This window comes from Ovis canadensis, chromosome 10 (assembly GCF_042477335.2).
Source record: "Ovis canadensis isolate MfBH-ARS-UI-01 breed Bighorn chromosome 10, ARS-UI_OviCan_v2, whole genome shotgun sequence".
In the NCBI taxonomy this organism is placed as follows: domain Eukaryota; kingdom Metazoa; phylum Chordata; class Mammalia; order Artiodactyla; family Bovidae; genus Ovis; species Ovis canadensis.
Window position 1 is genome coordinate 43,197,866 of NC_091254.1, and position 18,410 is coordinate 43,216,275.

At 40.9% G+C, this 18,410-nt stretch overlaps 1 protein-coding gene across 5 annotated transcripts in view; it reads right to left on the reverse strand.

Moving 5' to 3' along the window:
* Nucleotides 1–18,410, reverse strand: part of FRY (FRY microtubule binding protein) — a 438,786-nt gene that overhangs the window by 183,844 nt on the left and 236,532 nt on the right. For all 5 annotated transcript variants that reach the window (XM_069601592.1, XM_069601589.1, XM_069601588.1 and 2 more), the window contains one exon: nt 17,792–17,991. In XM_069601592.1, coding sequence (XP_069457693.1) covers nt 17,792–17,911 — 120 coding nt within the window. In that variant the 5' untranslated portion in view covers nt 17,912–17,991. The remainder of the gene's footprint in view (nt 1–17,791; nt 17,992–18,410) is intronic.

Genomic DNA, 18,410 nt, shown 5'->3' on the forward strand with positions numbered 1-18,410 from the left:
GTTAACAGCAAGACTCCAGGAGATGGATGGTCTGTGCTGAGTCCCAGCCCCATCACGTACTGTGTGACTTTCGACAAGTTCCTTCCTTGTATGTGAAGTGGGGCATGAGAGTACCTACTGATCCCATGATGCAGATGTGAAAATTAGGTGAGCTGATATGATTCAAGTATTAAGAACAGTGCCTGCACTCAGTAGGTACTATACAGAAGGATGAACTATTATTATTACTGCCCATGTGCCAGGGTTACGGTTAAAACCACTGCATCTGAAACATGACAGCAAAGCCCCAAATAAAAACCTGCCTTATTCTTTGTATAATGCATAGCCTCACGTACAATCACTTGCACTTGAAAGTTAAAAAGCACTGTGTCTATCTGTAAGCTACTATCACAAAACCTTATATAATGTACATTAGTATAATTGTTAGCATAACCTGTGAAAATCAAGACTTGTCCTGGTTACTCAAAAACACAGAAAACAAATGTATGGTTACCAAAACAAGAAGGGAGGAGGGGATAATAAAAGCTTGGGATTGGAGATACACATTACTATATGTATTAAATAATACAGATAAAAATACAAGGATCTACTGTATAGCACATGGAACTACATTCAGTATCTTATAATAAGCTATAATGGGAAAGAATCTTAAAAAGAATAAGGAAAAAAAAAAAAAGACTTGCGTTTGTCAAAATTGTACTCAAACACTCTGTTTTGACCCAAAGACCATTTAAAGGTAACTAAGTATTAATAAGCACATTGTGGTTGCTGGTGTGGTTCATTCGCTCAACTGTGTCTGACTCTTTACAGTATATACATTAAATGGAATTCTACTCAACAATAAAGATGAATGAGTTACTGATAAATAATAAATGGATACTGCCTCAAATGTACTATGCTCAGTGAAAAATAGTCAAAAGAGTACACCCTATGTGGCTTCCATTTATATAAAAGTCTAGAAACTGGGAATTAACCTCCACATAGATCAATAGTTGCTCGAGGCCCCAGGTGGTGGTATGGGCCTGCACAGGGCCTCAGTGAACTCCTAAGGACTATGGAAACATTCTGTATCTGGATGGTGGCGATACTGACATGGGTGTGCAAATTTGTCAAAATTCATCAAATCATAGATTTTAATCCTCTGTAGCTTATTGTATATAAATTGTACTTTAATGATACTGATTTAAAGTAAACCTCTTCACTGAGTGAATGAGAAGAATCTCTCATCTGCCTGAAAGGCATTTTATTTTCTTGGAGACCAAAGGGAGGAGGGGAGGCAATTCTGTTAAAAACCACCTGATAAGAAACAATTCTGATAAAAAATAGCACGAAGAGTGCAGGGAATGCTGCCACTCGGCCATTTGTGAATCAGAATTTGGCTTGACTCATGGGTAAGTGTTTTCCTTCCTCTGAAGGTTCCATGGTCCATTAAGTATCTTGAATTTTGGTTTTACTCATGAGACCAAACAGGCAACTTCATATGCAGTATTCTCATGATCATCATTATATATGTTCATTACATACCCAGATTTATGCAGCCAATCAAAACTTCCCAGCTAAAACTGAAATGACCCAGTTACATTAACCAAGAAAAAAAAGGCATAGTTTTCTGGTAAAATAAAAACTCCAGAAGGTAACGATTTGAAAAAAAAGTAGATGAAAATCTACTTACTCTATCTTTTAAAGTGCCATTAACCAGCAGTGTTCTGGAATTAGTAGTGGATATTATACAGCTTTGTGAACACTCACTGAATTGCACAAAATGATGAACTTCATGATATATGAAAGTGAACAGGGAAGTCGCTCAGTCATGTCTGACTCTTTGTGACCCCATGGACTGTAGCCCACCAGGCTCCTCTATCCATGAAATTCTCCAGGCAAGAATACTGAAGCCGTTCCCTTCTCCAAGGGATCTTCCCAACCCAGGGATTGAACCCAGGTCTCCCACACTGCAGGTGGATTCTTTACCAGCTGAGCCACCAGGGAGAAGCCCTCATGGTATGTGAAATGAAAGTCACTCAGTCGTGTCCGACTCTGTCACCTTATGACCTCATGGACTATACACTCCATGGAATTCTCCAGGCCAGAATACTAAAGTGAGTGGCTATTCTTTTCTCCAGGGGATCTTCCCAACCCAGGGATGGAACCCAGGTCTCCTACACTGCAGATTCTTTACCAGCTGAGCCACCAGAGAAGCCCAAGAATCCTGGAGTGGGTAGCCTATCCCTTCTCCAGTGGATCTTCCCGACCCATGAATCGAACCAGGGTCTCCTGCATTGCAGGCGAATTCTTTACCAACTGAGCTACTAGGGAAGCCCTGAGGGTATGTGAACATACCTCAATTTTAAAAAAGCAATACTTACATGTTAAGTCCAACAAAAAATTATTTAAAGATATATTACCTAACCTTCCACAAACTTCTATAACGACAACCTATGAATTGAATAGAAATTCCTAAAATTTGAAAATACCATCAAACGGAATGCTGACTTTTAAGAATCCCTGAAGTTGGAAATATTAGATGTACCTGTAAAAGGCAATCAAAAATACCTAATATGTCTTCTTGTTAATGCATGACTTTTAGAATTTTAGCCAGTTAAAATTACTATGGTGCTGAAGACTGCTGCTGCCAAAAACTGTATCACTGACTTTCAGGAAAGTCAAAATGCAAAATGCTGTGTAGAAACATAGCAGTATTAGATCACAGTGATTTTAAGAATGGGCCTTCAGTGTTAATTATTATGTCACAACCAAACTGAACTGAATGAACTTACTTTTATTGGTATTCTCTATCACTTTAAAAAGGATGTATTTTCAAATGATCTTTTGCGTTAAAAACGATATCTCTATAAGTAGTAAAGCTAAGCATATCATGAAAAAGGCTAGACTGGAGATGACTGGAGGAGCAACATTCCCCTGGTTTTGTATTCTCAAAAAGAAGAAACTCTGATCATCTTCTCATAGTCACTGGCCATAAAAATTATAGCCTCACTCATGAATGAATTGAACTGGATACGGTTAAGTTGAAATAAAAAGCCCTGTGGTGCTTTTTTTTTTTTTTTTAAAGACTTCATGATACTTTCCATATGGTTTATTGGCTATAAGGTTCAATTGAACTTTTATTCTCATGGTATATTAAATTTCATTTCATGGCCGAAAAAGCCCATTTAACAGTCACAAAAGAACAACTTTTCATCTGTATGAATCCAAGAATACTCCTAACAAGGCAAACAAACTTCAAGTTGAACAGTACACACACAAAAAAGTGAGTTTGTGAGCTCATCGGAAAGATCACGTCATTTAGCAGGCCAATGCAACCTTTCAACAATTATGTCTGGTTTCAGCTACTAATAGTATTTTGCTTCTGGCTTAGGGTGAGTTTTCAGATTCCTGGTGAAAGTCTTACTAGATTAAGTAAGGGATGCCAGGTTGAGCTGCTTTGCTAAGAAAAAGCTATTTTAAAAGTTATATATTTATAACTTGGAAAATAATCCAGGACTTTGTCAAGTGTAATATAAATATTTCTTATCTGACCTGAATTGTTTCTCAGTCTTCTTTAAGGATAGCATTACTTTAATTCTATCTCTATACTCAGTAGGAAAGTAAATCTAGAAATTATTTTTATTCTTTTCACATTTCCCTTATTAGGTTTGTTAAAGCAAGAGAGTCTCTACTAAGAGACATTTGGCTAAAAACACTAGCTTGTTGTCCTTCTGGAAAGCTAACTTGAATCCACAGTGCAGAGATACGAAAGGTGCTCTTTCTGCTATTTGTACATCCTTAGATGACATATGTGTAACAACTGGTTGTCAGACTGGCATATACAACAGTGAAAAAAAAAACACCCCACCAATCTGCAAATTCTGATCATGATGAAATATTATCTTGAAATGTCAACACTGAGGTTAGTGACTGGCTATCAGGCCTCCCTAGTGGCTCAGTTGGTAAAGAATCTGCCTCCAATGCACGAGACCCAGGTTCGATCTCTGGGTTGGGAAGATCCCCTGGAGAAGGGCATGGCAACAGACTCCAGTATTCTTGCCTGGAGAATTCCATGGGTGGAGGAGCCTGGTGGATTACTGCCTGGGGGTTGAAAGAGTTGGACATGACTGAGCGACTAACACTCCACTTCATCAGGCTATAAGCATGACTAATTATAATAGTTTTCATGAAAACCCACCATATAAAGATCCTAGTTTAATTAGAGACAGTAATTCTGTCCTTCAATTAGTCCAGCAGGATTTCCTAATTCACAAATTCCTTAAATATTAAAAATAAAAGTTCCTGATGAAAGGATCTGATATCTTCTGATATCTAGACATCAGCAGACAACTGAGGTATCTGAAGAGGTGAAACACAGGACTACAGCAGAATGTTCAATCCATATACAGGCCAGAGGCACCAGAATAAATGAAAAAAGAGCTCTTTTACAACTACAAATAGCCTATAGAACAACCTTAGTCTCTTGGCTCTTGTCAGATCTGGTCTGAAATCCTAGGAGGAGGTTGGGTGAGTGTGCATTTCACTTACAAAAGGCTATGCTTCCTCACAGCCACAATCAGACTCATCAAAACTACTAGAACCCTCTCTGTCCTCGGCTTGTTGGTGGTAGGTCACCTGTGTCAGTGTTATAGCACAGTGTGGGGTTTAGCAGAGCACAGTGCTCAGTTTGGGGTTAACTGGAGAGCTGTGCTGTTGCCAGTCTGTGACATCAGGTAGAGGAGGAGCTGAAAGCCCGAGACGCAGGGCCAAGGAACAAAGGTGTGTCTGCAGGCAGGGCTGCCTGAATCTAGAACCGCATTCACATGTGGTGACGCAGTCGAGAGCAAATTGCTCAGCCTTTCCACATCTGTGCCAGCTCACCATGACTGCTGTCCCTATAGGCGTGATCTCGAGGCATAACACATTCACAATCAAGAGTGGCACCCTGGATTCTTTAAACACTTGCACACCAAAATGCTCTTCTGTGTTACTTCTAGTTTATTTTTTGTTGTTTAGTTGCTAAGTTGTGTCCAACTCTTTGTGACTCCACAGACAGTCGCCTACCAGGCTCCTCTGTCCATGGGATTTCCCAGGTAAGAACGCTGGAGTGGGTTGCCACTTCCTTCTCCAGGGGAACTTTCCCCACCAAGGATCAAACCCATGTCTCCTGCATTGGCAGGTGGATTTTTTTTTTTTTTTTTTACCACTGAGCCACCAGGGAAGCCCCTTAGTTTATTTTTAGTCTTATATTAAAATAGAAATCATGTACGATAGTCTGTATGGATGTGAGAATTGGACCATAAAGAAGGCTAAGTGCCAGAGAATTGATGCTTTCGAACTGTGGTGCTGCAGAAGACTCTTGAGAGTCCCTTGGACAGTGAGGAGATCAAACCAGTCAATCCTAAAGGAAATCAACTCTGAATATTCACTGGAAGGAGTGATGCTGAAGCTCCAAAACTTTGGCCACCTGATGCGAAGAGCCAACTCATTGGCAAAGAGTGATGCTGGGAACACTGAGGGCAGGAAAAGGCAGCAACAGAGGGTGAGATGGTTGGATGGCATCAACGGCTCAATGGACATGAGTTTGAACAAACTCTGGGAGATAGTGAGGGACAGGGAAGCCTGGTGTGCTGCAGTCCATGGGGTTGCAAAGAGTTGGACACAACTGAGCGACTTCACCTTCACTTTTCACTTTCATGCATTGGAGAAGGAAATGGCAACCCACTCCAGTGTTCTTGCCTGGAGAATCCCAGGGATGGGGGAGCCTGGTGGGCTGCCATCTGTGGGGTCGCACAGAGTTGGACATGACTAAAGTGACTTAGCAGCAGCAGCAAGCAACTGAACAACAGAAATTCCCTGACTTGTGTCTCTTATGTTAGCAAACCAGCTGTGCTTAGTTGCTCAGTTGTGTCCAATTCTTTGGAACCCCATGGACTCTAGCCCACCAGGCTCCCCTGTCCATAGGGATTGCCTAGGCAAGAACACTGGTGGGTTGCCATGCCCTCCTCCGGGGGATCTTCTTGACCCAGGGATTGAATCCAGGTCTCCTGCATTGCAGGCAGATTCTTTACCATCTGAGCCACCAGTGAAACTAACAAGTTAGAGTCCGTCATGTGATTAAGACTCCCTCCTTGCATCCCTCAGTTAGCATCTCTATGACTACCCCTCACCTAAGCTCAATACAGGGATACTATTTCCTCCATTAACTGTTTTGTGAGCAGAGGCTATCAAGACTTGAGCAATTCCAAAAATAAAACCTTCCCAATGTCACATGGGCTTTCATCCGAAAAGTGTTTTTAAATATCAGACTGTTACAGGAAGGTGAGCTCTGCTCAGTTCTAGGCTCTAATGAAGGACAAGATGAAAGGGGTGTGTTCTCTGAGGTGATGCAGATCTTTTCCTCTTTCCAGGTTTCAATTAGAGAATAAATCACTTGCTTTCTAAGTCTCAGGTGAGTCAGAATTTCTTCTTCTTCCTGTTGGCATTTTATGCTGATAGACAGTAGATCTGGATGAAAACTCTGCTCAGTACCTGGTTTAGCTTCACTGCAGCTCCCGGCCAAGACAATGGTGGCTTTAACCTGAGTGGATGCACTGGGATGTGACTTATTCACTCAGAGATGTGGAGAGTTAATGCTTACATTTGTTATGTACACCAGAGGTAAAACCGGGCTTGACTGTGAACATTTCATAAAAGAAAAAACCATGATGAATCACAGTTAAGTGACTTTGTTGGAAGCACAGGCTGGTAGCAGAGCTCTGACGAAAAACCAAGTTTCCGGTGTATTGGCCAAATTATAGGGAGGAGGGTGGACAGAACAGGCAGTCTGAGAAGTGTGGCTGAAGATTCTTGAAGGCACACACTTCTGGTTATTACATACGTAAGTTCTGAGGACGTAACGTACAGCAGGGTGATAGCTGACAATACCGAGTTGCATGTCTGAAAGTTGCGAAGAGAGTAAATCTCAAGAGTTCCCAGGCTTCCCCAGTGACTCAGTAGTAAAGGATCTGACTGGCAATGCAGGAGACGTGGGTTCTATCTCTGGTCCGCGAAGGTCACACACGCCTTGGGGCAACTAAGCCTACGCACCACACCACTGAGCCTGCGCGCCACAACTCCTGAAGCCCAGGGCCTGTGCTCTGCAACAAGAGGAGCTACCCCAGCGAGCCTAGAGAGTAGTCCCTGCTCTTCCCAGCTAAAGAAAGCCCATGCAGCAACAAAGACTCACCACCGCCGAAGATAGATAAAATGAATTCAAAAAGTTCCTTTAAAATAGGATTACGTTGAAAACTTCTCATCACACACACACACACAAACTATAACCATGTAAGGTGATGGATGTTGACTAAACTTACCGTGGTGATCATTTTATAAGATATATATGACATTGGTATGCTGTACATCTGAAACCAATACAATGTTACGTATCAATTTTATCTCAATAAAACAGGAAAAATCAGTTTGATTAGATGACTAATAATATTAGATTATTTTTCCTTCTGAGGTTTTCAACAAATTTAAATATATGAATGAGAGAAAGGAAAGTTCTTGAAATTTTCCGAACGTGTTTTCCTTAGTTGAGTAATCCAGCCTTTTACTTTTTGGGCCATTGGCTTCCCAACACTACGGTGTTCTTACTTGTCTCCCAGATCCCTACCCTCAAGACGCTGTGAAATTTCCTCTTGGAACGCCTTGGAAAACCATTCTACGTAGACCCACTTCAAATCCCTGGTTTCATTTCCTAAGTCGTCACAAGTTATACCCACATAAACCTCAAGTACTGATGTTTTGCTGGCTCTAAGGTGAGAGAGCAGGGGTGTTGCCTTGTCATATAAACTTTTGTTTGCTTGCCTCTGTCACCTCTCAGAGCTTAAGTCCCTAAAGAATCCACACCAGTTCTGCCCAAACCAGCTCTGGCTGTGCCTTTCTCATCACCAAGGTGGAGTTCAGAACAACCATCTGACAATAACAGGGCAAGACAATAACAGGGCAAGGCAACAGCAGGCAGCCAACCACTCTGCTCAAGCCTCCACTCCTTCTGAACAACACAGAGAGGAAGCACCAGGATGACCGCCAGAGAAACACACCAGGGGATTTACTCAGTTGATACCGGTTTCTAGGCGACCATGAGAACATGGTGATGGTGACAACGGAGCCTCTGGCAGGTGCTAAGAATTACGTCAGAGCTCCCCCTATTACCCTGACTTCTCTCATCCACCCACGAGCTAGGCTCTTGCAAATGAGGAAAAAAGGAGAGGGACTGATTGGCCTTCCAACACTAAAGAGGTGGAATCAGAATTTGAATTCAGATCAGCCTGGATGAAAAGCTGCTTTGTTTTCGGCTTTATCTCTTCTGGCCCATTAAATCTCCAAAGTCGAGATTATGGGAGCTAATGAATTTTGAAAGGCTGGAGAGTCTTGATTTTTTGGAAAAGAGTTTATTGAGAAGGTAATTGCCTGTGACTCCTTGTGACAGATGCTATATAAATGGAGAGACGCAGATAATGAGAGTGTATACTCTGAGGCTTAGTCTGACCGCTAAGAGTCAACCTGACGCTCCTCTCCACACACTGCTTGGGTGAAGTGGGAGCATCGACCGTATAAGTGAATAATGAGGTGTCCTTAGATGGCCCAAGGCAGAAGGCTAAGAATTAACGTCTACTCAGCAGACTGTAGGGTTTTCATCTGCTGAGGGGTAAAAAGGACAGAACAAAATCCATTATTATCAGTTCCGAGGTTGGCAAGATGACCTTGAGAAACATACAGAATCCTACATTCTTTTTGAGCTACCATATTAATATTTTTTCACCCATTCATCTATCCATTCTTTTTATCCATATACTTATTCATTAAAAAAAAAACACTGTCTACTGTGTATAAAGGAGACTTTCTAGACATGGGATATATGTGTATTTGTATGTGTGCATGTGTAGATAAGACACAGTAATGCCTGTAAGGAACTTAAAGGATAGTAAAGTGCATCTTTTTTCCTTTCTTTTTTTTGGCCACTCTCTATGGCTTGTGAGATCCTAGTTCCCTAACCAGGGATTGAACCCGGACCCTCCTAACTGTTGGTCCTCCAGTGAATTCCTGAATTCAACTTAAAAAAGAATTTCTATATCCTTCACCCCTACTTACCAAAAAAATATACATTTTATACCAAGGTCTGGTAGATATACACACAACTGAAAGTTTCCTAAAACAACATGTACCCTTAAAACCTATAATGTTCTGAAATTTTCTATTCTGGTCTATTCTAATACTCTTATTGAATGAAGCCAGTTTGTTTGAGATAATGATACAGTGGTTCAGAAGAGATTTACAGGTATGTATATCCACATCTGTATAACTGTGTGGAGTCAGGGAAGAAATCAGATCACCTTTCCAGATGATGAGGTATTTGAGATGGGCCTTGAAAGATGAAGGCAGGATGAAGAGCTGAGGGCATTCCAGGAAGAGGGACCAGTGGTCTACACACGCGGTGACAGGCAAGCACATCCTTTCTATCCCCCATCCACGCTACACCACTTACTTACTTCTGAAGGTGTCACTGACTTTCAGCATCTGTCCTCTGGTCTCCCTTCATCCTCACCTGAAAACCTGCTCTCCTTTGACTCCACCTATACAAATCATCAGTTCAGTCGCTTAGTCATGTCCAACTCTTTGCGACCCCATGGACTGCAGCACGCCAGGCCTCCCTGTCCAACACCAACTCCCAGAGTTTACTCAAACTCATGTCCATTGAGTTGGTGATGCCATCCAACCATCTCATCCTCTGCCGTCTCCATCTCCTCCTGCCTTCAATCTTTCCCAGCATCAGGGTCTTTTCCAATGAGTCAGTTCTTCACATTAGGTGGCCAAAGTATTGGGGTTTCAGCTTTAGCATCAGTCCTTCCAATGAACACCCAGGACTGATTTCCTTTAGGATGGACTGGTTGGACCTCCTTGCAGTCCAAGGGACTCTCAAAAGCCTTCTCCAACACCACAGTTCAAGAGCTTCAGCTCTTTGGCTCTCAGCTTTCTTTATAGTCCAACTCTCACATCCATACATGACTACTGGAAAAAGCATAGTTTTGACTAGACAATCCCCTCACTCTTCCTTTTATTCATCTTGGGGCACCCCATCTTGCCATGGGAATGTTTGCTTGTATAGGAACCTCACAATGCAAAGACCTACCCTGTCCTTATCTGCATGAAAGGCAAACCAAGAATCCTGTAGAGGGCTCTGGCAGGATAATAGACCAAGATAATGCAAAAGTTCACAGGCTATAAACACTTGAAAATAGTGAGTGGAATATAGGACTTTTTAAAGTGAAGAAATGAGTTCACAAGAAAGGAAAAGGAAAATGAAAATCAGAAAGATGGGAGGTGAGCAGTGGATGCACAGGGGAAGGACTACTGGTCTCATTATGCCGGAGGCTTTTGTTGTTGTCCATTTGGGGACAGGAAACAAAGCTGTGAACCTTGAGAGGTGGGGCACTGGAGATAAGATGCCCACATAAAGTGTGGCCCTAAATAACGAAACAGTGGGCTAGGGACAAAGCTATGTACTGGCACCGGAAGATGAAAAGATATTCCAGTGGCCCCTGCCTCAGTCCTAGGTAAAAACAACAAAATCCTCCCCAGGAATTTTAAACCACAGTCTTAAGTCTTATAAGAGTTTGGAGCTTATATTTATATCACCTTCCAGGTGCAGAAATTCCCAAACCAAGAAATTAATAAAATATTTGGCCCAAGACAGTGAAGATTCTGGGGCTAACCTCAGAGAGGACATGTTTAAGGTGATTGAAGACACACAACAGAAGTTCTAAAAATAAGGAACCCCTCAAATTAAAAAAATCCTCACCTAAATAGATTTTAAAACATACTTTTAGAAATAAGACATTATATCACCAAAATTATAACTGTCATTGGACACATTATACAACAGATTAGACATTGCCCAAGAGTTGTCATGGTTTAGCTGCTAAGTCATGGCTGACTCTTTGGTGACCCTATGGACTATAGCCCATCAGGCTCCTCTGTCCATGAAATTTCTCATGCAACAATATTCAAGTGGAGTACTATTTCCTTCTCCAGAGTATCTTCTCGACCCAGGGACTGAACCTGTGTCTCCTGCATTGAAAGGTGGATTCTTTACCACTGAGCCACCAGGGATGTCCCATAGCCCAAGAGAAGATTAATAAATTGAAGATTAGACCTGAGGAATTGACTCAGAATACAGCAGCAAGATAGAGGAGTAGAAATAATTAAAGAAGGGTAAAAAGACAGGTAATAGAGCAATGTGTATCTAATATGAATGCCAGAAAAAAGAGGAAAAGTGGAGAAGTGGTAACCTTCAAATAATTAATGGCTAAGAATTTTCTAAAACTGATGAAAAACATGAACCTTCAATTTAAGAAGCATAAGAGTCTCAAACAGGAAAATAGAAATAAATCCACATCTCAACACAGAGTGTGGGGAAACTGCAGAAAGCTATAGACAAAGCAAAAAAAAAAAAAAAAAAAAACCAAACAAACATAAAAGCAGACAGACAAAAAAGTAAATAATCCGCAAACAAATAGCAAATCAACCAGACTGTTCAAAGCAGTGCTAGAGGCAACATGGTGAAACTTACTGGCAAAAATCTAGAAGGAGGATAAATGTGAAACTAGAATTCTATTCTCAGCTGAAATATCACTGCTAATTCAGGGGAAAATCGAGCATCTGAGATAAACTAAACCAAGTGATTTACCCACCGATAATAACTTAAAGAACTATAAAAAGATACACTTTGGGAAAAATAAATTTGAAACCAGAGGAAAGGAGCAGGAGACAAGAGGGACAGCAGCTGTTACACTGCTTTTTGTACTTCCTCTGTTTTGAGATAAAAATATAAAAAAGTTACAGATGACCCAATTGACCTTGTTTAAAACACTGCTTGGGAAAAGTGAAATAATAGTAAGACCAGCCAGGAGCAAATGCTATCAAATGACCTCATAAAGCAACAGAAATTGAGTAAAATTATTGACTTATCCATAAATATTAATGAATATGACCTGAGCATCTTTTAGGTATGAACAATATTGCTAAACTGGTGAAACATCTTTAACAAGAAAAAAAAATCTAATATTTTATCTTGGTGGAACATCTTTGTTTCCTGTCCTTTCCCCCCGCCCCATTTAAGTTAGCTATCTGGACGTCAGTAATTGATAAGTACAACTTTAATTTAACATTGTATATAACTGATCTCGTGCAACCTAACTGATGTGGAATTCTGAAGGTTTCAGTCTTTTAAAAAGAAAACTGAGAAATACAGATTCCTGAGTAGCCCCATAAACAATAAATCAATACTTCCAAAATTTTAAAAATTACCTTTGCTACTCCCATACAAGTTTTAATTATATTAGAGATAAGACAATACAACTTTGTGATATGATACAAATCTACATGAATCCAAACTTTAAAGGATTCAACATCTTTCTAAATAAAGTCAACTTCTGTAAGAGAAATACTAGGGGACATTTATTCAAAATTGACTTAAAACATATTACACATATATCAAAAATAATACCTCTTCTTGCTAGGGCTCTAGAACAAAATGCCAAACACATTTAAATTAGACTCAGGTAACAAGCCACAGCATCTACTCACATTTATTGTCCAATAAGTAAACAAATTCAAGGGCAAAAATTACTAAGCACTTTCCAACAGACAAGAGAAGGAAATGGCACAGAAGCTTACACCTCTGCCAAAAAATACAAGAGGATTAGTCTCATTTTATAAAAAGCAACAATACTGAAAATTGATTGAATACATTTCTTTAGCTAAAAACACAATGTCCATCTACTTTGCCATCAGCATCTAGTAAACTCTCTAACCCTGGGCACACAATGAAGATTTGCTGATGAAGACAGCTTACACTTTTTTTCATTTTTCTTGTTTGGGGCCCTTTAAATTGTCTCAGAGAAAGGAACAGAAATGTCTACCTCTAATTAAAAGAACGCTGTGGAAAATGTCAGTTTCTCAGACATAATGTTTACTCCAAGAAGAAAAATGTTATGCAAACACATTCCAAACGAAGTAAACTAAAGATGAAAAAGTTAAACCCGATCTAATTCACTTCCTGAATCCTTAAACAACAGTACCTAAACTATTATTTTAGAATCAGGGATGTTCACAATCCAGCCTTCTAAGTACCTCTATTCAACTACAGTACAACTTCCTTGTGCCTCACGCTAAGTCGTTTCAGTCATGTTTGGCTCTTTGCGACCCCATGGACTGTACCCGCCAGCCTCCTCTGGCTACGGGATTCTCCAAGCAAGAATACTGGAGTGGGTTGCCATTTCCTACTCCATGGGATCTTTCCAAACCAGGGATTGAGCCCAGGTCTCTCATGTCTCCTGCATTGGCAGGCAGGTTCTTTACCACTAATGCCACTTGGGAAGGTGTAACTTACTAGTTTCTTGGAAAAAATCTACCGTGATACACAATTTCAGAGAGCCCTGATGTGTTTTGGCACGTTTCCACTGTCAATGAGAAAAAGGATTCTTCCTTGTGCCTTTCCACTCTCTCCTTAAACTCCCCACCCTCCATCTTGGGGAGGTGGCCTGACTCCCCCTACACCTCCCGAGGAGCTCAGAGGCTTCCAGGGATCAGCACTGTTTTGATCAATGGGAATGAAGGTACGTGATCCTTTGGACCCTGTTTATAGGAAAGCCCTCTGTTGCTTTAAGTAACACTTTACTTAAGTCTCTTCAGTAAAGATACCATAGAAGGTATCTTCCTATGAAGATGCCCACGCAAAGACTGGTAGGGTGTAGAATGGTTCTGAGGTGGGCTCTGAAGAGACCCAGCTTGAATTCAAATAGAAACTGTGTGACCTTGAATGATCACTTTTGCCTCTCTGTGCCAGCTTTCCCCATCTATAAACAGGTACATAAATACTCTCTACCTAAGGTCATTGTGAAGATTAAAGGATATATAATACGTTAACAACAGTGCTTGGCACATAGTTAAACACTCCAGAAATATTAGCTATTATTAGTAGTAAAAGCACTAGAAACACAAACACATGGGTGAATGGGAAAAAGCTAGAGTACTAAGGTTTATTATAAATGATTTAAACTGTAAAACCAAGAAAACATTTTCCTTAATAGGAAGTTGGAATCCATTGATCTAATAAAAATGTTTAAAAACAAAGTTTGTAACTTTTGGGTTACAAATATTCAAAGCATTTAAATATCCTTGAATTTTGATTTCCAAATGTTAAATTGTGATTCTTATAAAGGTTATTATTATCATTATTATTTTTGGTAAGAGTTTTTGTTTTTTGGCTGCCTCACATGGCATGTATGATCTAAGTTTCCTGAGCAGGGATTGAACCCACACCTGCTTATAAAGATCATTTTGAAAAGATGATGCTGAGTATCATAAGTTACATATTTTTCAAGAGACTTAGGCTATGGGCTCCTACAGTCCATGGGGTTGCAAAGAGTCGGACATAACTGAAGTGGCTGAGCATGCACAGGCTATGGGCTCAATATTACATTTAATTATTTTAAGCTATGATGCCTTCAAGCCAACTTCAGACCTCTTCTCCCATCCCAATCTCTTCACCTGTCCCAATCTCTTCACCGGACGTACAAAGCCCAGCTTCACAGAAAGCTGCGTCACTCTGAATTCCTCTCCTTTCTCTTACTGTAAGTGGCCCGCCAAGGTCAGGAGACAAGTAATCTGAATCTTCCAACTGGACTTTTTTCCTTTCCACTATCCTTTTGAGATTTAGCACTCCGTCTTTAGAGCTCTTATTAAAGTAATTAACATAAGCCTGAAGCACAAGCCTTATTTTGCAGCAGAATCATTTGCAAAGAAGGTACAGACTACTGACTTGAAGGGCATTAATCAACTTAATCAACAATTTCCTGTCTTCCAATTTTCAGGTAACAGAATGGTACTTATGAATGACTCAAAAAACTTCCTTGGATAATAAATATGTCACGGAGACCATCTGTCTATTTGTTCTCAGACTAGGAGCTCTGCCAACCCCTTGAAGAATGATGATTTTTTTTGGTCTTTTACTTTAAAGATAGGACAAAAGATTTTGACTAAAGCACACAGCAGAGACTATGAACACAATTTTTCTGCAATTTTAATACTTCTTAATGTTAAATTAAGCTTATCTGTCCTAAACCCAGTGGTGAACTGTGCTGCTGAATTCTATCTGCTAATTATTTTAAGGTCCTTGAGCCTCAATTATCTTAAATCAGGAAATGTAAATATTATCTTTTAAAACTATGGATGGAGGTTTATGACACTGTACAGCAGGCAGGGATCAAGACCACCCCCAAGGAAAAGAAATGCAAAAAGGCAAAATGGTTGACTGACGAGGCCTTACAAATAGCTGTGAATAGAAGAGAAGTGAAAGGCAAAGGAGAAAAGGAAAGATACCCATTTGAATGCAGAGTTCCAAAGAATAGCAAGGAGAGATAAGAAAGCCTTCCTCGGTGATCAATGCAAAGAAATAGAGGAAAACGATAGAATGGGAAAGACTACAGATCTCTTCGGGCTTCCCTGGTGGCTCAGAAGGTAAAGCGTCTGCCTACAATGCGGGAGACCTGGGTTTGATTCCTGGGTCAGGAATTTCCCCTGGAGAAGGAAATGGCAACCCATTCCAGTACTCTTACCTGGAAAATCCCATGGATGGAGGAGCCTGGTAGGCTACAGTCCATGGGGTCGCAAAGAGTCGGAGACGACTGAGCAACTTCAGTGACTTCACAGAGATCTCCTCAAGAAAATGAGAGATACCAAGGGAACATTTCATGCAAAGATAGGCTCGATAAAGGACAGAAATGGTATGGACCTAACAGAAGCAGAAGAGGTGGTAAGAATACACAGAAACACTATACAAAAATGATCTTCACGACCCAGATAATCACAATGATGTGATCACCCACCTAGAGCCAGACATCCTGGAATGCAAAGTCAAGTGGGCCTTAGGAACCATCACTACGAACAAAGCTAGTGGAGGTGATGGAATTCCAGTGGAGCTGTTTCAAATCCTAAAAGATGATGCTGTGAAACTGCTGCACTCAATATGCCAGCAAATTTGGAAAACTCAGCAGTGGCCACAGGACTGGAAAAGGTCTGTTTTCATTCCAATCCCAAAGAAAGGCAATGCCAAAGAATGCTCAAACTACCGCACAATTGCACTGATCTCACAGGCTAGCAAAATAATGCTCAAAATTCTGCAAGCCAGGCTTCAACAGTACGTGAACCGTGAACCTCCAGATGTTCAAGCTGGATTTAGAAAAGGCAGAGGAACCAGAGATCCAATTGCCAGCATCTACTGGATCATCAAAAAAGCAAGAGGGTTCCAGAAAAACATCCACTTCTGCTTTATTGACTATGCCAAAGTCTTTGACTGTGTGGACCACAACAAACTCTGGAAAATTCTTAAAGAAATGGGGATACCAGACCACCTGGCCTGCCTCTTGAGAAGTCTGTACGCAGTCCAGGAAGCAACAGTTAAAACTGGACATGGAACAACAGACTGGTTCCAAATTGGGAAAGGAGTACATCAGGGCTGTATATTGTCACCCTGCTTATTTAATTTATATGCAGAGTACATCATGAGAAATGCTGGGCTGTATGAAGCACAAGCTGGAATCAGGATTGCCAGGAGAAATATCAATAACCTCAGATATGCAGATAATACCACCCTTATGGCAGAAAGCAAAGAGAAACTAAGAGCCTCTTGATGAAAGTGAAAGAGGAGAGTGGAAAAGTTGACTTAAAGCTCAATATTCAGAAAACTGAGATCATGGCATCTGGTCTCATCTATCTGGCAAATAGGTGGGGAAACACTGACAGACTTTATTTTGGGGGGCTCCAAAGTCACTGCAGATAGTGACTGCAGCCATGAAGTTAAAAGACAGTTGCTCCTTGGAAGAAAAGTTATGAGCAACCTAGATAACATATTAAAAAGCAGAGACATTACTGTGCCAACAAAGGTCCGTCTAGTCAAAGCTATGGTTTTTCCAGTGGTCATGTATGGATGTGAGAGTTGGACTAGAAAGAAAGCTGAGTGCTGAAGAATTGATGCTTTTGAACTGTGATGTTGGAGAAGACTCTTGAGAGTCCCTTGGACTGCAAGGAGATCCAACCAGTCCATCCTAAAGGATATCAGTCCTGAATATTCTTTGGAAGGACTGATGCTGAAGCTGAAACTCTAATACTTTGGCCACCTGATGGGAAGAACTGACTCACTGGAAAAGACCCTGATGCTGGGAAAGATTGAAGGCCAGAGGAGAAGGGGACGACAGAGGATGAGATGGTTGGATGGCATCACTGACACAACAGACCTGAGTTTGAGTAAACTCTAGGAGTTGGCGATGGACAGAGAGGCCTGGTGTGCTGCAGTCTATGGGGTCACAAAGAGTCGGACACGACTGACCAACTGAACTGAACTGACTGAAAAATTACCTGTGGTATCAAAAAGGGCTTCCCAAGTGGCACAGTGGTTAAAGAATCCACCTACTGATACAGGAGACACAGGTTCGATCCCTGGGTCAGGAAGAACCCCTGGCAGAGGAAATGGTAACCCGCTCCAACATTCTTGCCTGAAAAATCCCATGGACAGAGGAACCTGGCAGGTTACAGTCCATGGGGCTGCAAAGAGTCAAATATGACTGAGTACATACACACACACGATGTCAAAAAACAAACTAGAGGAAAAGCCATCCATCCTTCATCCCTTCTTAGAGCTGTAAAATCTATATTCGACATCAAGAAGGACTGAAAAAGACAAAAGTCTTCTCTGGGTACTCACCAGGGGTTCTGCCATAATGATGCGAATCTTGCGCTCAGCCTGAGTGGTAAAGTTCACAAATAAACTCTTGAGGACGTATTCCCCGGGTTTGCTGTCTGGGTCCACACTGATGGGTAACATGGTTGGGGGCCCTTTCTCCTTCTGTGCGCCAGACACAGGTGGAACTGGAGGCTTGATATAACCGTTGCCAACTGGAGAAGCTGAAAAATAGAATGGATATTCTGACCGGCTGAAAATAAATCAATATTCAGATTGGCAGTGTTAAGCCATAAATAAAAAGATATGAGTCACATGAAGAACGCTGAATGCAATATTATAGTCTGGCCTTACAGTGTCACAATTTAATGATTTTCATTACACAAATGTGCATTATGTCATATTTGAATACATCAAAATACTACTGGTTACTATACTTAGGTAAATCATGTAGCAAGGATATAATACAGCTGATAAATCTGAAAACATTTAGGATGTTTTTAACGTTTTTACGTTTCAGAAAAATGGTCTAAGAAAACACACAGTGGAAAACAAGTGATTTTCTCAACCTGATTTTCCTAATGATCAGGAGCTGTCTTCTGTGCTTCATGCCAATAACAGAAAAGACGCTGAGGTCATCCCT